We start from the raw sequence: 19,031 nt of genomic DNA on the forward strand, positions 1-19,031 counted from the left end.
AGTATCATCACTCAGCATATATTTAATACATGATTGCAAGGGCACCGGAGGTAAATGACACAACAATGACCATCAAAGAGAAAATCAGCATCAACAATAGCAACGCAAAGAAGTAGCTCTGTCAATCAAAATTGTGGAGTAAAAAGTAGAGAGTGATAGAATCAGAGGCAGACTGAAGAAATACTTCAGATTAAATAACACCACGTTTGAATGGACTAACATCTGACACCAAATCCTACCTCAGGAGAATCATCACAACCACCAAAGGCCTCAGCAAAGTCAGATGGACTTTTCCTCAGAGTTTGGTCAGCAGGGAGCGTGTTGTCATTGTAAGAGGACACAAACTTAAAGTCGCTGGTTCTAGATCCCGTTGTCAGGTAGGCGTCATAGTTGTAAGCGCTGCGTAAAGTTCCTGTGCCATCAACCTCTGTGTAATTAGGAGGGAGATAAGCACTGGGGATGGCTACCGCTCCATCAAACAACAGTCTGGGCTTTCTCCTGCGACAGAACCTCACACCCAGGATGATGATGATGAAGGTCAGGAAGAAGGTGGACACACACACCAGTGCTATGATCAGATAAAAAGTCAGCTTGGAATTGTTCTCATCATAAGAAATGTCCTTCAGCTCTGGCACCTCAGCCAAGTTATCAGAAATCAGTAAATACATGGTACAGGTGGCAGACAGAGAGGGCTGTCCGTTATCTTTCACTGCCACAATCAGGTTCTGTTTCATGCTGTCAGATTCTGAAATGTCCCTCTGTGTCCTGATCTCTCCGCTGTGGAGACCAATGGTGAAAAGTCCCGGATCAGTGGATTTGATTATATGATAGGACAGCCAGGCGTTCTGTCCGGAGTCTGCGTCCACTGCTATGACTTTGGACACTAGGGAGCCTCCGTGTGCAGCTTTGGGGACCAGCTCGGTCATGAAGGAGTTTCCCTCAGGGGAGGGGTACAGGATCTGAGGGGAGTTGTCATTCACGTCTGCTATGAACACACTGACGCTCACGTTGCTGCTGAGAGGAGGAGAACCGTTGTCTCTGGCCATCACATGGACTTTAAAGCTCCTGAAGTGTTCATAATCAAAGGACCTCACAGTGTGGATCACCCCTGTGTCTCCGTTCACAGACAGATAGGAGGACACGGGGGCTCCGTTCACCTCAGCAGCTAAGAGAGAATAAATCACTGTACCGTTTTGTCTCCAGTCTGGATCTCGAGCAGTAACAGAACATAAAGTGGAGCCAGGTTTGTTATTTTCAGTCACGTAGGCGCTGTAGGACTGTTCCTCAAACACAGGTGGGTTGTCGTTGACGTCAGCTACAGATAAGTGGACAGTTTTAGAGGAGGACAGAGGTGGAGAGCCCTCATCTGTAGCAGTGATTGTAATGTTGTACTCAGACACAAGTTCCCGGTCCAGATGAGCCGTAGAGATAAGAGAATAGTGGTTTTTAATGGAGGGAACCAACTTAAATGGGACGTTCTGCTGAATGGAGCAGCGGACCTGTCTGTTCCTCTCAGAGTCCCTGTCCTGCACATTAATGATGCCCACCTCTGTACCAGGAGACACGTTTTCTGCTATGGGGTTATAAATGGATTTGAGAAATATAATTGGCTCATTATCATTCACATCAGTGACATGGATGTTCACTTTAGCATAAGAGGTTAAACCCAATCCATCTTTTGCTTTTACTCGGAGTTCAAATGATGGAGTTGTTTCATAATCAACCGTAGATGCCAATTTTACATCACCCGTCTTATGATCGATTACAAATATTGTCCTTACTTCCTCAGAAATATGTCCAAAGTCATATGTGACGTCACCATTCACTCCCTCGTCAGCATCAGTCGCACTCACTGTAACAACAACAGTGCCTATCGGAGCGTTTTCAGGCAGACTGGCCTCATAAACCGCCTTACTAAACACGGGGATGTTATCATTAGCATCTAGCACAGTGACGTGGATAACAACCGTACCTGATCTCTGCGGGGAGCCTCCGTCAAGAGCGGTAAGGACCAAACTGATTTCCTTTAATTGCTCTCGGTCGAACTCTTTATCTAGCACGAGCTCCACTGAATTGGTTTCCACACCCAGAATAAAATTATCATTCTTTTGGAGGTTGTACGTTTTTACGGAATATTGGCCTCTATCCGCGTCATGCGCCTCTTCTATTGGAAAACGAGCTCCTTTTACCGCTGATTCCCTAATTTCTATTTCAATGAGCTCTTCTTTAAATTGCGGGGAGTTGTCATTGATGTCCTGGATGTGCAGATTAACATGGCGGAGCTCTAACGGGTTCTCCAATGTGAGCTCTTGTTTTAAAACGCAGGATGCTTTGTCTCCACACAGGGCCTCTCTGTCAATCCTCCCAGCTACTATCAGATCCCCGTTACTCAGGTTTATGTCACAATAACGTTTATCGTTTCCATCCGTGTCTATTCGGGCCTTTCGAGAGGATAATCTGCTAGCTTCCAGGCCCAGATCTTTAGCGATATTTCCGATCACGGATCCGCGTCTCATCTCCTCCGGGAAAGAGTAGCTCACGTCTCCATGAGCGAAATGCAAAGAAAAAAGCAGCAGAGCGAACGCACACGTCTGCACTTTAAATCCTAAACGAAGCCCCATGCTGGCGATGCGAAACAGAGCAGATCCCTGGCTCGTACACAAACACAGCCTTTAAACTGAAATGTACAGTCCAAACCCAGCTCTCTGTAGCTCAGCGTGAATGGCGAACTGCGGCACCAAAGTAGTTGTGATTGTCCCCTACAGTGGGTGGATATCTGCTAGCAGGCTGATACAGCTGGTGCATGGCGACATCGTGAGTCTCCTTTAGAAATAACACATTTTATCTAGGGGGGTTAAGGAAGCAAATCTGTCGAACATTGTATGAATGAGTAAAGAGTAATATCAGCGTGTAAATAATAACCAAAGTTGTTGCAATAGCGGAGGGAAGTGTAATTTGAAATCACCAAGTAAATGAAAGGTACTCGGGAACAAGTCCAAACACTAGATAGCAAAGTGTCAAATTGATCGGAAGGTCTTTGTTTACGCGGGCAAACAGAACACCGCAACAAAATGAAGACCATTAATATTTTCAGAAGGAAAGTTTTGTTTGCATCAGAAACGTTTGCAAACTATAAACTGCAAAAATCATGAAATGCAGATTTAAAAAAATGCCAGACCTTAATCGTGTAAGCACATTTTTCTTAACTCGGTCAAACAATTGGTTTAAAATTTCAAAGCAACTTCCAATAAACAGTGTCATCTCATCAGAGAGGCCATAACACTTTAATGTAGGGCATAAAGATGTTCAGCAGTTAGAGAAATGACAAGCAAAAAAAGTTTAAACTTCAGCAACACAGTGATAAATGTTAAATATACTGTATCTACTTCCTGAGCCTCCAAACTCAACCTACATCACAACCTTTCCCGCTACTAACCCCATTTAACTATCCGGATGTAATATCATTTTTCTGAGGTTTTGAATCATGACATACTTCATCAATTACGTATAGGGACTGGTCAAATGTTTACACGCTAAGAAGAGAACATACAACAGTGATGTACAAACAGTTGCTCCAGAAAATTTCCACAGCCACAGATTTCAGAACCACGGACAGAGAAGAGAAGTTGGAGTCAGTTCAGCCAGAGTTAATTCTGTCACACACACACAAACAGGGAAGAACACTGGACCAATCCTCAATGATGACATAGGAATCATAAAAATTATACGAATTGCAACCAGAAACATTCAAAATCGGAATATGACAAATTATGATAGTGACTAAAAGGTAGAATGGAAGGTAGGTGAAAAGAAAGACGGACAGACAGACAGACAGACAGACAGACAGACAGACAGAGAGAGAGACAGAGAGACAGACAGACAGAATAACGAATCTCGAAATAAAACCACAAAGCAAGGCATTCAAACTAATTGGGATGAAACGATTGGGATCTAAAATGTTCAACCATTCATCACTATGACCTGAAATGTCAAACTGCAACGTTGCTTCAAAACTGTTAGCACAAGAAAGCAATCTAAATTGCACAACATACACCCGTGGCTTCTTCACCAAGACATGGAATGCAAATTGAAAACGCCCACAGTTAAACAAGCAGGGATATTGACTTAATTAGGCCCCCTTACATCGACAACATAACAATATGTGACACCAGGTCCTACCTCAGGAGAATCATCACAACCTCCAAACGCCTCAGCAAAGTCAGAGGGACTTTTCCTCAGAGTTTGGTCAGCAGGCAGCGTGTTGTCATTGTAAGAGGACACAAACTTAAAGTCGCTGGTTCTAGATCCCGTTGTCAGGTAGGCGTCATAGTTGTAAGCGCTGCGTAAAGTTCCTGTGCCATCAACCTCTGCGTAATTAGGAGGCAGATAAGCGCTGGGGATGGCCACCGCTCCATCAAACAACAGTCTGGGCTTTCTCCTGCGACAAAACCTCACACCCAGGATGATGATGATGAAGGTCAGGAAGAAGGTGGACATACACACCAGTGCTATGATCAGATAAAAAGTCAGCTTGGAATTGTTCTCATCATAAGAAATGTCCTTCAGCTCTGGCACCTCAGCCAAGTTATCAGAGATCAGTAAATACATGGTACAGGTGGCAGACAGAGAGGGCTGTCCGTTATCTTTCACTGCCACAATCAGGTTCTGTTTCATGCTGTCAGATTCTGAAATGTCCCTCTGTGTCCTGATCTCTCCACTGTGGAGACCAATAGTGAAAAGTCCGGGATCAGTGGATTTGACTATATGATAGGACAGCCAGGCGTTCTGTCCAGAATCTGCGTCCACTGCTATAACTTTGGACACCAGAGAGCCTCCGTGTGCAGCTTTGGGGACCAGCTCGGTCATGAAGGAGTTTCCCTCAGGGGAGGGGTACAGGATCTGAGGGGAGTTGTCATTCACATCTGTGATGAACACACTGATGCTCACGTTGCTGCTAAGTGGAGGAGAACCGTTGTCTCTAGCCATCACATGGACTTTAAAGCTCCTGAAGTGTTCATAATCAAAGGACCTCACAGCGTGGATCATCCCTGTGTCTCCGTTCACAGACAGATAGGAGGACACCGGGGCTCCGTTCACCTCAGCAGCTAAGAGAGAATAAATCACTGTACCGTTTTGTCTCCAGTCTGGATCTTGAGCAGTAACAGAACATAAAGTGGAGCCAGGTTTGTTATTTTCAGTCACGTGGGCGCTGTAGGACTGTTTCTCAAACACAGGTGGGTTGTCGTTGACGTCAGCCACAGATAAGTGGACAGTTTTAGAGGAGGACAGAGGTGGAGAGCCCTCATCTGTAGCAGTGATTGTAATGTTGTACTCTGACACAAGTTCACGGTCCAGAGGAGCCGTGGACACCAGAGAATAATAGTTTTTGATGGAGGGAACCAACTTGAAAGGAACATTTGGCTGAATGGAGCAGCGGACCTGTCTGTTCTTCTCTGAGTCTCTGTCCTGCACATTAATAATGCCCACCTCTGTACCAGGAGACACGTTCTCTGCTATGGGGTTAGTCAGGGATTTCAGAATTGTAATTGGGGCGTGGTCATTCACATCAGTGACATGGACGTTTACTTTGGCATAAGAGGTTAAACCCAGACCGTCTTTTGCTTTGACTCGGAGTTCAAATGATGCAGTTGTTTCATAATCTAACTCAGTTGTCAATTTTATGTCACCTGTCTTCTGATCGATAGTAAATCGTTTCTTCACTTCTTCTGAAACATGTCCAAAGTCATATGTGACGTCACCATTCACTCCCTCGTCTGCATCAGTCGCACTCACTGCAACAACAACAGTGCCTATCGGAGCGTTTTCAGGCAGACTGGCCTCATAAACCGCCTTACTAAACACGGGGATGTTATCATTAGCATCTAGCACAGTGACGTGGATAACAACCGTACCTGATCTCTGCGGAGAGCCTCCGTCAAGAGCGGTAAGGACCAAACTGATTTCCTTTAATTGCTCTCGGTCGAGCTCTTTATCTAGCACGAGCTCCACTGAATTGGTTTCCACACCCAGAATAAAATGATCATTCTTTTGGAGGTTGTACGTTTGTACGGAATATTGGCCTCTATCCGCGTCATGCGCCTCTTCTATTGGAAAACGAGCTCCTTTAACCGCTGATTCACTAATTTCTATTTCAATGAGCTCTTCGTTAAATTGCGGGGAGTTGTCATTGATGTCCTGGATGTTCAGATTAACATGGTGTACCTCTAATGGATTCTCCAATGTGAGCTCTTGTTTTAAAACGCAGGATGCTTTGTCTCCACACAGGGCCTCTCTATCAATCCTCCCAGCTACTATCAGATCCCCGTTACTCAGGTTGATGTCACAATAACGTTTGTCGTTTCCATCCGTGTCAATCCGGGCCTTTCGAGAGGATAATCTGCTAGCTTCCAGTCCCAGATCTTTAGCGATATTTCCGATCACGGATCCGCGTCTCATCTCCTCCGGGAAAGAGTAGCTTACGTCTCCATGAGCGAAATGCAAAGAAAAAAGCAGCAGAGCGAACGCACACGTTTGCACTTTAAATCCTAAACGAAGCCCCATGCTGACGATGTGAAACAGAGCAGATCCCTGGCCCGTACACTAACGCAGCCTATAAACTGAAACGCAAGGTCCAAACCCAGCTCTCTATAGCTCAGCGTGAATGGCGAACTGCGGCACCAAAGTAGTTGTGTTTGTCCCCTACAGTGGGTGGATATCTGCTAGCCGACTGATACAGCTGGTGCATGGCGACATCGTGAGTCTCCTTTAGAAATAACACATTTTATCTACGGGAGTTCCGGAAGCACGTCTGCCGAACACTGTATGAATGAGTAAAGAGTAATATCAGCGTGTAAACAATAAACCAAGTTGTTGCAATAGCGGAGGGAAGTGTAATTTGTAATCACCATGTACATGAAAGGTACTCGTGGAAAAAGTACAAACACTAGATAGCAAAGTGTCAAATAGATTAAAGGTCTTTGTTTAAGCGGGCAAACAGAACAAAGCGACTATATGAAGGCTATTAATGTTTTCAGAAAGGAAGCTTTGTTTGGACCAGAAACGTTTGCAAACTACAATCAACTGCAAAAATCATGAAATGCAGATTTAAAAAATGCCAAACCTGAATTGTGTAAGTACATTTTTCTTAACTCGGTCAAAAATTCGGTTTAAAATTACAAAGCCACTTCCAAAAAACGGGTTCATCAGAGACGCCATAACACTTAAATGAAAGGGATAAAGATTATCAGCATTGAGAGAAACGACAAAAAATGTTTTAAACCTCAGCAAGACAGTGCAAAATGTTGTATATATACTTATAGAGACTGCTCTAACATTTACCTTCTAAGAAGAGAACATACAACTGTGATGTACACACAGTTGCTCCAGAAAATTTCCACAGCTACAGATTTCAGTTCCACGGACAGAAAATAGAAGTTGGAGTCAGTTCAGCCAGAGCAAAGTCACACACACACACACACACAGGGAAGAACACTGGACCAAGCCTCAATGATGAGGTACAGGAATCATATCTTAAAAATGATAGGAATTGCAACCAGAAACATTCAAAATCGGAATATAACAAATTATGATAGTGAATAAAAGGTATGGGGATAGAAACAACTCAAGTTTCTTGAACACTATTTCAACACAAAAACATTAGGATCTAATTTGTTCAGCCATTCATCACTATGCCCTGAAATGTCAAACTGCAACGTTGCTACAAAATTGTGAGCACAAGAAAGCAATCTAAATTACACAACATAAACCTGTGGCTTCTTCACCAAGACTTGGAATGCAAATTGAAAACGCTGACAGTAAAACAAGCAGGGATACTGACTGAATTAGGACCCTTTACATAAACAACATAACTGATATGTGACACATGGTCCTACCTCAGGAGAATCATCACAACCTCCAAACGCCTCAGCAAAGTCAGATGGACTTTTCCTCAGAGTTTGGTCAGCAGGCAGCGTGTTGTCATTGTAAGAGGACACAAACTTAAAGTCGCTGGTTCTAGATCCCGTTGTCAGGTAGGCGTCATAGTTGTAAGCGCTGCGCAAAGTTCCTGTGCCATCAATCTCTGCATAATTAGGAGGCAGATAAGTGCTGGGGATGGCCACCGCTCCATCAAACAACAGTCTGGGCTTTCTCCTGCGACAAAACCTCAGACCCAGGATGATGATGATGAAGGTCAGGAAGAAGGTGGACACACACACCAGTGCTATGATCAGATAGAATGTCAGTTTGGAATTGTTCTCATTATAAGAAATGTCCTTCAGCTCTGGCACCTCAGCCAAGTTATCAGAGATCAGTAAATACATGGTACAGGTGGCAGACAGAGAGGGCTGTCCGTTATCTTTCACTGCCACAATCAGGTTCTGTTTCATGCTGTCGGATTCTGAAATGTCCCTCTGTGTCCTGATCTCTCCGCTGTGGAGACCAATGGTGAAAAGTCCCTGATCGGTGGATTTGACTATATGATAGGACAGCCAGGCGTTCTGTCCAGAGTCTGCGTCAACTGCTATGACTTTGGACACCAGGGAGCCTCCGTGTGCAGCTTTGGGGACCAGCTCGGTCATGAAGGAGTTTCCCTCAGGGGAGGGGTAAAGGATCTGAGGGGAGTTGTCATTCAAGTCTGCTATGAATACACTGACGCTCACATTGCTGCTGAGTGGAGGAGAACCATTGTCTCTGGCCATCACATGGACTTTAAAGCTCCTGAAGTGTTCATAATCAAAGGACCTCACAGCATGGATCACCCCAGTGTCTCCGTTCACAGACAGATAGGAGGACACCGGGGCTCCGTTCACCTCAGCAGCTAAGAGAGAATAAATCACTGTACCGTTTTGTCTCCAGTCTGGATCTCGAGCAGTAACAGAACATAAAGTCGAGCCAGGTTTGTTATTTTCAGTCACGTAGGCGCTGTAGGACTGTTCCTCAAACACAGGTGGGTTGTCGTTGACGTCAGCTACAGATAAGTGGACAGTTTTAGAGGAGGACAGAGGTGGAGAGCCCTCATCTGTAGCAGTGATTGTAATGTTGTACTCAGACACAAGTTCACGGTCCAGATGAGCCGTAGAGATAAGAGAATAGTGGTTTTTAATGGAGGGAACTAACTTAAACGGGACGTTCTGCTCAATGGAGCAGCGGACCTGTCTGTTCTTCTCAGAGTCCCTGTCCTGCACATTAATGATGCCTACCTCTGTACCAGGAGACACATTTTCTGCTATGGGGTTATTAATCGATTTCAGAAATATATTTGGCTCATTATCATTCACATCAGTGACATCGATGTTCACTTTAGCATAAGAGGTTAAACCCAATCCATCTTTTGCTTTTACACGGAGTTCAAATGATGGAGTTGTTTCATAATCAACCGCTGATGACAATTTTACGTCACCCGTCTTATGATCGATTACAAATATTGTCCTTACTTCCTCAGAAATTCGTCCAAAGTCATATGTGACGTCACCATTCACTCCCTCGTCTGCATCAGTCGCACTCACTGTAACAACAACAGTGCCTATCGGAGCGTTTTCAGGCAGACTGGCCTCATAAACCGCCTTACTAAACACGGGGATGTTATCATTAGCATCTAGCACAGTGACGTGGATAACAACCGTACCTGATCTCTGCGGGGAGCCTCCGTCCAGAGCGGTAAGGACCAAACTGATTTCCTTTAATTGCTCTCGGTCGAGCTCTTTATCTAGCACGAGCTCCACTGAATTGGTTTCCACACCCAGAATAAAATTATCATTCTTTTGGAGTTTGTGAGTTTGTACGGAATATTGGCCTCTATCCGCGTCATTCGCCTCTTCTATTGGAAAACGAGCGCCTTTTACCGCTAACTCACTAATTTCTATTTCAATGAGCTCTTCGTTAAATTGCGGGGAGTTGTCATTGATGTCCTGGATGTTCAGATTAACATGGTGTACCTCTAATGGATTCTCCAATGTGAGCTCTTGTTTTAAAACGCAGGATGCTTTGTCTCCACACAGGGCCTCTCTGTCAATCCTCCCAGCTACTATCAGATCCCCGTTACTCAGGTTGATGTCACAATAACGTTTGTCGTTTCCATCCGTGTCAATCCGGGCCTTTCGAGAGGATAATCTGCTAGCTTCCAGTCCCAGATCTTTAGCGATATTTCCGATCACGGATCCGCGTCTCATCTCCTCCGGGAAAGAGTAGCTTACGTCTCCATGAGCGAAATGCAAAGAAAAAAGCAGCAGAGCGAACGCACACGTTTGCACTTTAAATCCTAAACGAAGCCCCATGCTGACGATGTGAAACAGAGCAGATCCCTGGCCCGTACACAAACACAGCCTTTAAACTGAAACGTACAGTCCAAACCCAGCTCTCTATAGCTCAGCGTGAATGGAGAACTGCGGCACCAAAGTACTGTAGTTGTGTTTGTCCCCTACAGTGGGTGGATATCTGCTAGCAGGCTGATACAGCTGGTGCATGGCGACATCGTGAGTCTCCTTTAGAAATAACACATTTTATCGAGGGGGGTTAAGGAAGCAAATCTGTCGAACATTGTATGAATGAGTAAAAAGTAATCACAGCGTGTAAATAATAACCAAAGTTGTTGCAATAGCGGAGGGAAGTGTAATTTGATATCACCATGTAAATGAAAGGTACTCGGGAACAAGTCCAAACACTAGATAGCAAAGTGTCAAATAGATTGGAAGGTCTTTGTTTACGCGAGCAAACAGAACACCGCGACAAAATGAAGACCATTAATGTTTTCAGACGGAAAGCTTTGTTTGCATCAGAAACGTTTGCAAAATACAATCAACTGCAAAAATCATGAATTACAGATTTGAAACATGCCAAACCTTAATAGTGTAAGTACATTTCGCTTAATTCAGTCAAAAATTAGGTTTAGAATTTCAAAGCCACTTCCAATAAACAGGTTCATCTCATCACAGAGGCCATAACACTTCAATGAAGGGCATAAAGATGTTCAGCATTTAGAGAGACGACACACAAAAAGGTTTTAAACTTCAGCAACACAGTTGAAATATACTGCATCTACCTTCTGAGCCTCCAAATACAAACTACGTCACAGCCTTTCCCACTACTGCCCCCTTTTGACTATATAGATGTAATATCATGTCTTTGAGGGTTTTGAAACATCACATAGTTCATCAATCAGACACTGCTCTAACGTTTACCTTCTAAGAAGAGAACATACGACAGTGATGTACACACAGTTGCTCCAGAAAATTTCCACAGTCACAGATTTCAGAACCACGGACAGAGAAGAGAAGCTGGAGTCAATTCATCCAGAGCAAAATACACACACACACACACACACACACACACACACACACACACACACACACACAGGGAAGAACATTGGACCAAGCCTCAATGATGAGACAAAGGAATCATATTTTAAAAATGATACGAATTGCAGAAACATTCAAAATGGAAATATAACAATTTATGATAATGAATAAAAGGTAGAATGGAAGGTAGGTGAAAAGAAAGACAGACAGAAAGAGCGAGAGAGAGCAACACTAATTTCTGAATAAAACCACCAAGACATTCAAACTTATTGGGATAAAAACACCACAATGTTTCATGAACTCCGTTTAAACAACAAAACAATTGGGATCTAATTTGTTCAGCCATTCATTATTATGCCCTAAAATGTCAAACTGCATAGTTGCTACAAAACTGTGAGCACAAGAACTCAATCTAAATTACACAACATAAACCTGTGGCTTCTTCACCAAGACTTGGAATGCAAATTGAAAACGCTCACAGTCAAACAAGCAGGGATATTGACTTGATTAAGACTCCTTACATCAACAACATAACTGAAATGTGACACCAGGTCCTACCTCAGGAGAATCATCACAACCTTCAAACGCATCAGCAAAGTCAGATGGACTTTTCCTCAGAGTTTGGTCAGCAGGCAGTGTGTTGTCATTGTAAGAGGACACAAACTTAAAGTCGCTGGTTCTAGATCCCGTTGTCAGGTAGGCGTCATAGTTGTAAGCGCTGCGTAGAGTTCCTGTGCCATCAACCTCTGCGTAATTAGGAGGCAGATAAGCGCTGGGGATGGCCACCGCTCCATCAAACAACAGTCTGGGCTTTCTCCTGCGACAGAACCTCACACCCAGGATGATGATGATGAAGGTCAGGAAGAAGGTGGACACACACACCAGTGCTATGATCAGATAGAATGTCAGTTTGGAATTGTTCTCATCATAAGAAATGTCCTTCAGCTCTGGCACCTCAGCCAAGTTATCAGAAATCAGTAAATACATGGTACAGGTGGCAGACAGAGAGGGCTGTCCGTTATCTTTCACTGCCACAATCAGGTTCTGTTTCATGCTGTCAGATTCTGAAATGTCCCTCTGTGTCCTGATCTCTCCGCTGTGGAGACCAATGGAGAAAAGTCCCGGATCAGTGGATTTGACTATATGATAGGACAGCCAGGCGTTCTGTCCAGAGTCTGCGTCCACCGCTATGACTTTGGACACCAGGGAGCCTCCGTGTGCAGCTTTGGGGACCAGCTCAGTCATGAAGGAGTTTCCCTCAGGGGAGGGGTAAAGGATCTGAGGGGAGTTGTCATTCACGTCTGCTATGAACACACTGACGCTCACATTGCTGCTGAGTGGAGGAGAACCGTTGTCTCTGGCCATCACATGGACTTTAAAGCTCCTGAAGTGTTCATAATCAAAGGACCTCACAGCATGGATCACCCCAGTGTCTCCGTTCACAGACAGATAGGAGGACACCGGGGCTCCGTTCACCTCAGCAGCTAAGAGAGAATAAATCACTGTACCGTTTTGTCTCCAGTCTGGATCTCGAGCAGTAACAGAACATAAACTGGAGCCAGGTTTGTTATTTTCAGTCACGTAGGCGCTGTAGGACTGTTCCTCAAACACAGGTGGGTTGTCGTTGACGTCAGCTACAGATAAGTTGACAGTTTTAGAGGAGGACAGAGGTGGAGAGCCCTCATCTGTAGCAGTGATTGTAATGTTGTACTCAGACACAAGTTCACGGTCCAGATGAGCCGTGGACACTAAAGAATAATAGTTTTTAATGGAGGGAACCAACTTGAAAGGAACATTTGCCTGAATCGAGCAGCGGACCTGTCTGTTCTTCTCAGAGTCTCTGTCCTGCACATTAATGATGCCTACCTCTGTACCAGGAGACACGTTCTCTGCTATGGGGTTAGACAAGGATTTTATCTGTATTATTGGGGCGTTGTCATTGACATCTGTAATATCAATAACCACTTTGGTGTCTGAAGTGAGACCATATCCATCTTTAGCATCAATAAACATTTCGTATTTCGACCCTTCTTCAAAATCTACGTTACCTGTTACAGTGATTGCCCCAGTTTTCTGATCGAGTGAAAAAAGTTTTTGCGTCTTATCAGACAGTCGACTAAACGCATACGTTACTTCTCCATTAACACCCTCATCTGCATCTGATGCACTCACAGTGATCACAGATGTTTTTAATGAGGAGTTTTCAGGCAGACTGGCTGTATAAAGGGCCTGACTAAACACTGGGGCGTTATCATTAGCATCCAGCACAGTGACGTGTATGGCTACAGTACCTGATCTCTGAGGAGAGCCTCCATCCAGAGCGGTTAGCAAAAATTTCATTTCCTGTTTCTCCTCTCGATCTAACTCCTTTTCTAACACCAATTCGCCATATTTACTGCCAGCACTTGTCGTCTGGGTATTTAGCACAAAATGGGCGTTTTGTTGCAGGATGTAGCTCTGAACTGAATTCTGGCCTATATCTGCATCATGAGCAGCGTTTATGCGATACCTCGCCCCTTTATCAGCCGATTCTCCAATTTCCAGTTTAACAATATCATCCGGGAAAATCGGTGCATTATCGTTTATGTCTTGGATCTGCAAAGACAACCTGTGTAGCTCTAAGGGATTTTCCAGCAGCAAATCACATCTGAGAACACATGAAGGCTTGTCTCCACAGTGCTCCTCTCTGTCGATTCGGTCCGCAACCAATAAATCCCCACTTCGCAGATTAATATCGCAGTATTGTTTGTCGGTGCCTTCAGTCTCTACACGAGCGTTCCGAGCGGACAGTCTGCCCACCTCAAGCCCGAGATCCTTGGCGATATTTCCGATAATAGATCCGCGTTTCAGCTCCTCCTGCACGGAATAGCTCAGGTCTCCGTGCGCGCAGCGCAGCAAAACAAAGAGAAATACGAATCCACAGCTCAGGAGAATAAAGCCTCGATGCATTATGGTTCCTGGAAAAGCCTCACTATCCAGACAAAACTGATGCTTCAGTCTATGAAAGCGTGATATTTGATCGTTACCAGCGCACGATCACCGCACATTTGTCGTCTGCATGAAACTACACTAAACACTAGGAGGTAGACCTCAGCAGTGGGTGGTGTGCATAGAAGCTGGACAAGTAAAACCTGAGCTGGTCTATAGTGACACCATGAGTACACATGCATTATCACATCAGACAAGTGGTGAAATAATGAAATAGATGTAACCCTAGTTTGGGCTTTTATTTTGCAAGTTAAAATCCATACGTGTCAAGTTGTATATCGTGTAAAAAGATAGACCGTATTCAGTTCGTGTAACAACACTAATTTAAGGCCAAAATACCAAAGTTGCTTTCTAACACAAATGGCATGTAACTGTTGATGAGATGTGAGACTGCAGACTTTGACGCAATGCCGACGAAAAGAATCGAGGAGAGCAAATACTATGTTTTGCATCAACAACGTTATACAAACACTTCAATATTCCAATCAAATCCCTTGATCGAAAAAAAATGCTATTCATCAAATTCTTACAAAAACAAAGAAACCCTCAGTGGAGCGTTCCATCACTCAGCCTGTAGTTAATAGTTGCAACATCAACGACCTGAAAACTTTCAGCAGTTAACAGTCAGCCTAAGCTTAATATGTGGCTTACACTACAAAAACCACAAGGTTCTTGTACCCTAAAGTAATGCATCATATAATGTGTAGTTATTTGTTGGAATGATTACCTCGTGATTAGCACAACATGCTTAGCAAAATTGAAATAGAAAAACATACCATAAGTATCAGCAAAATGTGGTGCACGTTTGCTCAGTATGGGCAGAATGGCAGCAGGTTGTTACTGTGATATGTTCACTTTCACTCATCTTAATAATCATAAAGGAATGTTCAAAATTCAAATCCTGCATGAAGAGCCTTCATTGATAACATCTACATATGGTTCCACTACAATAAAACGAAAACAGCTCTGAAGAATGTAAACACTCAGTCAAAAGGCCTTTATCTTGTGAAGCACCCACAACTCTATTGCATTAATATACTCTATGTTTTAGTCAGCACGGCTATAATAATGAAACGTTTGTCTCAGTACGACTTTGAGTTGTGTGATCAACTTCACCTGTAATTAGTTGCAAAGTTTAAGGGAAACAAAAATACCGTTTTTTTGACATTTGTTAATGAAATGAAGCCTACAGATTTCAGCACCACGGACAGAAAAATTAAGTCAGAGGAAAATCCACTTAATCACCAGCACAAGAACAAACACATTAGGGAAGAGCTGTCAAACTGGTCTCATGAGACAAATTAAATAGATTTAAGTTCTTAGCTCTCAGCTCACAATTGATACATGGCTGCAAGGGGAGTGGATGAAAATGATACTACAATCACAATCGTAGAGACTGACAGAATCAGAAACACACACAAGCAATACTTCAGCTTGTAGAAAAGCATGTTTAAATGAACTAACAACTCGCAGCAAATCCTACCTCGGGAGAATCATCACAATCTCCAAACGCCTCAGCGAAGTCAGAGGGACTTTTCCTCAGAGTTTGGTCAGCAGGCAGTGTGTTGTCATTGTAAGAGGACACAAACTTAAAGTCGCTGGTTCTAGATCCCGTTGTCAGGTAGGCGTCATAGTTGTAAGCGCTGCGTAAAGTTCCAGTGCCATCAACCTCTGCGTAATTAGGAGGCAGATAAGCGCTGGGGATGGCCACCGCTCCATCAAACAGCAGTCTGGGCTTTCTCCTGCGACAGAACCTCACACCCAGGATGATGATGATGAAGGTCAGGAAGAAGGTGGACACACACACCAGTGCTATGATCAGATAGAATGTCAGTTTGGAATTGTTCTCATCATAAGAAATGTCCTTCAGCTCTGGCACCTCAGCCAAGTTATCAGAGATCAGTAAATACATGGTACAGGTGGCAGACAGAGAGGGCTGTCCGTTATCTTTCACTGCCACAATCAGGTTCTGTTTCATGCTGTCAGATTCTGAAATGTCCCTCTGTGTCCTGATCTCTCCACTGTGGAGACCAATGGTGAAAAGTCCAGGATCAGTGGATTTGACTATATGATAGGACAGCCAGGCGTTCTGTCCAGAGTCTGCGTCCACTGCTATAACTTTGGACACCAGAGAGCCTCCGTGTGCAGCTTTGGGGACCAGCTCGGTCATGAAGGAGTTTCCTTCAGGGGAGGGGTACAGGATCTGAGGGGAGTTGTCATTTACATCCGCTACAAACACGCTGACGCTCACATTGCTGCTGAGTGGAGGAGAACCGTTGTCTCTGGCCATCACATGGACTTTAAAGCTCCTAAAGTGTTCATAATCAAAGGACCTCACAGCGTGGATCACCCCTGTGTCTCCGTTCACAGACAGATAGGAGGACACCGGGGCTCCGTTCACCTCAGCAGCTAAGAGAGAATAAATCACTGTACCGTTTTGTCTCCAGTCTGGATCTCGAGCAGCAACAGAACATAAAGTGGAGCCAGGTTTGTTATTTTCAGTCACGTAGGCGCTGTAGGTCTGTTCCTCAAAAACAGGTGGGTTGTCGTTGATGTCAGCTACAGATAAGTGGACAGTTTTAGAGGAGGACAGAGGTGGAGAGCCCTCATCTGTAGCAGTGATTGTAATGTTGTACTCTGACACAAGTTCACGGTCCAGAGGAGCCGTGGAAACCAGAGAATAATAGTTTTTAATGGAGGGAACTAACTTGAAAGGAACATTTGGCTGAATGGAGCAGCGGACCTGTCTGTTCTTCTCTGAGTCTCTGTCCTGCACATTAATAATGCCCACCTCTGTACCAGGAGACACGTTCTCTGCTATGGGGTTAGTCAGGGATTTAATGTATATTATTGGGGCGTTGTCATTGACATCTGTAATATCAATGTTCACTTTGGCTTCAGAGGAGAGACCATATCCATCTTTTGCCTCAACAAACATTTCATATTTTGATCCTTCCTCATAATCTATGTTGCCTGTTACAGTGATTTCTCCTGTTTTCAGATCGAGAGAAAAAAGCTTTTGTGCTTTTTCAGAGAGTCGACTAAATGCATACATGATTTCTCCATTAACACCCTCATCTGCATCTGATGCACTCACGGTGATCACGGTGGTTTTTAATGGGGAGTTTTCAGGCAGACTGGCAGTATAAAGGGCCTGACTAAGCACTGGGGCGTTATCATTAGCATCCAGCACAGTGACGTGTACGGCTACAGTTCCTGATCTCTGAGGAGAGCCTCCATCCAGAGCGGTGAGCAATAATTTCATTTCCTGTTTCTCCTCTCGGTCTAATTCCTTTTCTAGCACCAATTCGCAATGTTTATTACCAGCACTTGTCGTTTGGATATTGAGCACAAAATGGGCGTTTTGTTGCAGGACGTAGCTCTGAACTGAATTCTGGCCTATATCTGCATCATGAGCAGCGTTTATGCGATACCTCGCACCTTTATCAGCAGATTCTCTAATTTCTAGCTTAACAATATCATTCTGGAAAATCGGTGCATTATCGTTTATATCTTGGATCTGCAATGACAACCTGTGTAGCTCTAAGGGATTTTCCAGCAGCAAATCAAATCTAAGAACGCATGAAGGCTTGTCACCACAGTGCTCCTCTCTGTCGATTCGGTCCGCAACCATTAAATCCCCACTTCGCAGATTAATATCGCAGTATTGTTTGTCGGTGCCTTCAGTCTCTACACGGGCGTTCCGAGCGGACAGTCTGCCCACCTCAAGCCCGAGATCCTTGGCGATATTTCCGATGACAGATCCTCGTTTCAGCTCCTCCTGCACGGAATAGCTCAGGTCTCCGTGCGCGCAGCGCAGCAAAACAAAGAGAAATACGAATCCACAGCTCAGGAGAATAAAGCCTCGATGCATTATGGTTCCTGGAAAAGCCTCACTATCCAGACAAAACTGATGCTTCAGTCTATCAAAGCGTGATATCTGATCGTTACTAGTGCACGATCACCGCACATTTGTCGTCTGCATGAAACTACACTAAACACTAGGAGGTAGACCTCAGCAGTGGGTGGTGTGCATAGAAGCTGGACAAGTAAAACCTGAGCTGGTCTATAGTGACACCATGAGTACACATGCAATATAACAGCATCAGACAAGGGGTGGAACTATGGAACAGATGTAAGCCTGGTTTGGGCTTTTATTCTGTTAAATAAAATGCGACCGTGTAAAATACTGAATCATGTAAGAAGCTAAGACATATTTATTTAGTCTAATTACACTAAATTACGGCAAAACAACCCACCAAGTTTGCTTTCCAACACAAATGACACATAACTGTCTCTGAGCTGTAAGACTGCAAACATCCTATGACGCAACACCGCCAGAAAGTATCGACGGGAGCAGACCAAAATTACTTCTATCAACAACATAATACAAATACTTACGGCAGCTATTCGAATCAAATCACTTCATCATTATCAATACTTATTAACTCATTGTGAGACGAAATAACAAAATACGCAACATCCCTTATTTCAGTGAAGCATTTCATCATTCAGGCTGATGTTCACGGCTGAAGCTTTTAAATTCTTTGATCCTAGAAAACTAAGATGAAAATGTGGCTTACATGACAAAAACAAGAGGGTTTGTTTACCCATAAATACGGTAATAAATCATATGGCGCAGAATGTCGGTATCAGTCATTGCCGTGACTAACACTTCCGATTTAAACAAAAAATCCAAAACACGTAGTGAGGCACCTTATTTAAGAGCATATTAAAACGAAATTAAAC

The 19,031-nt window shown here is 44.0% G+C and overlaps 2 protein-coding genes across 2 annotated transcripts; both read right to left on the reverse strand.

Moving 5' to 3' along the window:
- Nucleotides 1–215: 215 nt before the first annotated feature.
- LOC143011828 (protocadherin gamma-A11-like) lies at nt 216–2,621 on the reverse strand. The gene has a single exon (XM_076164829.1). It carries the CDS (start codon nt 2,619–2,621, stop codon nt 216–218), a length of 2,406 nt encoding a protein of 801 aa, XP_076020944.1.
- A 1,386-nt stretch (nt 2,622–4,007) lies between these two features.
- Nucleotides 4,008–18,156, reverse strand: LOC143011829 (uncharacterized). The gene is made up of 8 exons (XM_076164830.1): nt 15,766–18,156; nt 12,803–14,150; nt 12,401–12,595; nt 11,853–12,040; nt 7,893–10,301; nt 6,671–6,763; nt 4,180–6,588; nt 4,008–4,013 (listed from the first exon to the last, which is right to left on the reverse strand). Exons 1-8 carry the CDS (start codon nt 18,154–18,156, stop codon nt 4,008–4,010), a joined length of 9,039 nt encoding a protein of 3,012 aa, XP_076020945.1.
- Nucleotides 18,157–19,031: the final 875 nt, after the last annotated feature.

This window comes from Genypterus blacodes, unplaced genomic scaffold (assembly GCF_046128005.1).
Source record: "Genypterus blacodes isolate CSIRO-AG114 ecotype Tasmania unplaced genomic scaffold, CSIRO-AGI_Gbla_v1 ptg000139l_1, whole genome shotgun sequence".
NCBI classification, from domain to species: Eukaryota; Metazoa; Chordata; class Actinopteri; order Ophidiiformes; family Ophidiidae; genus Genypterus; species Genypterus blacodes.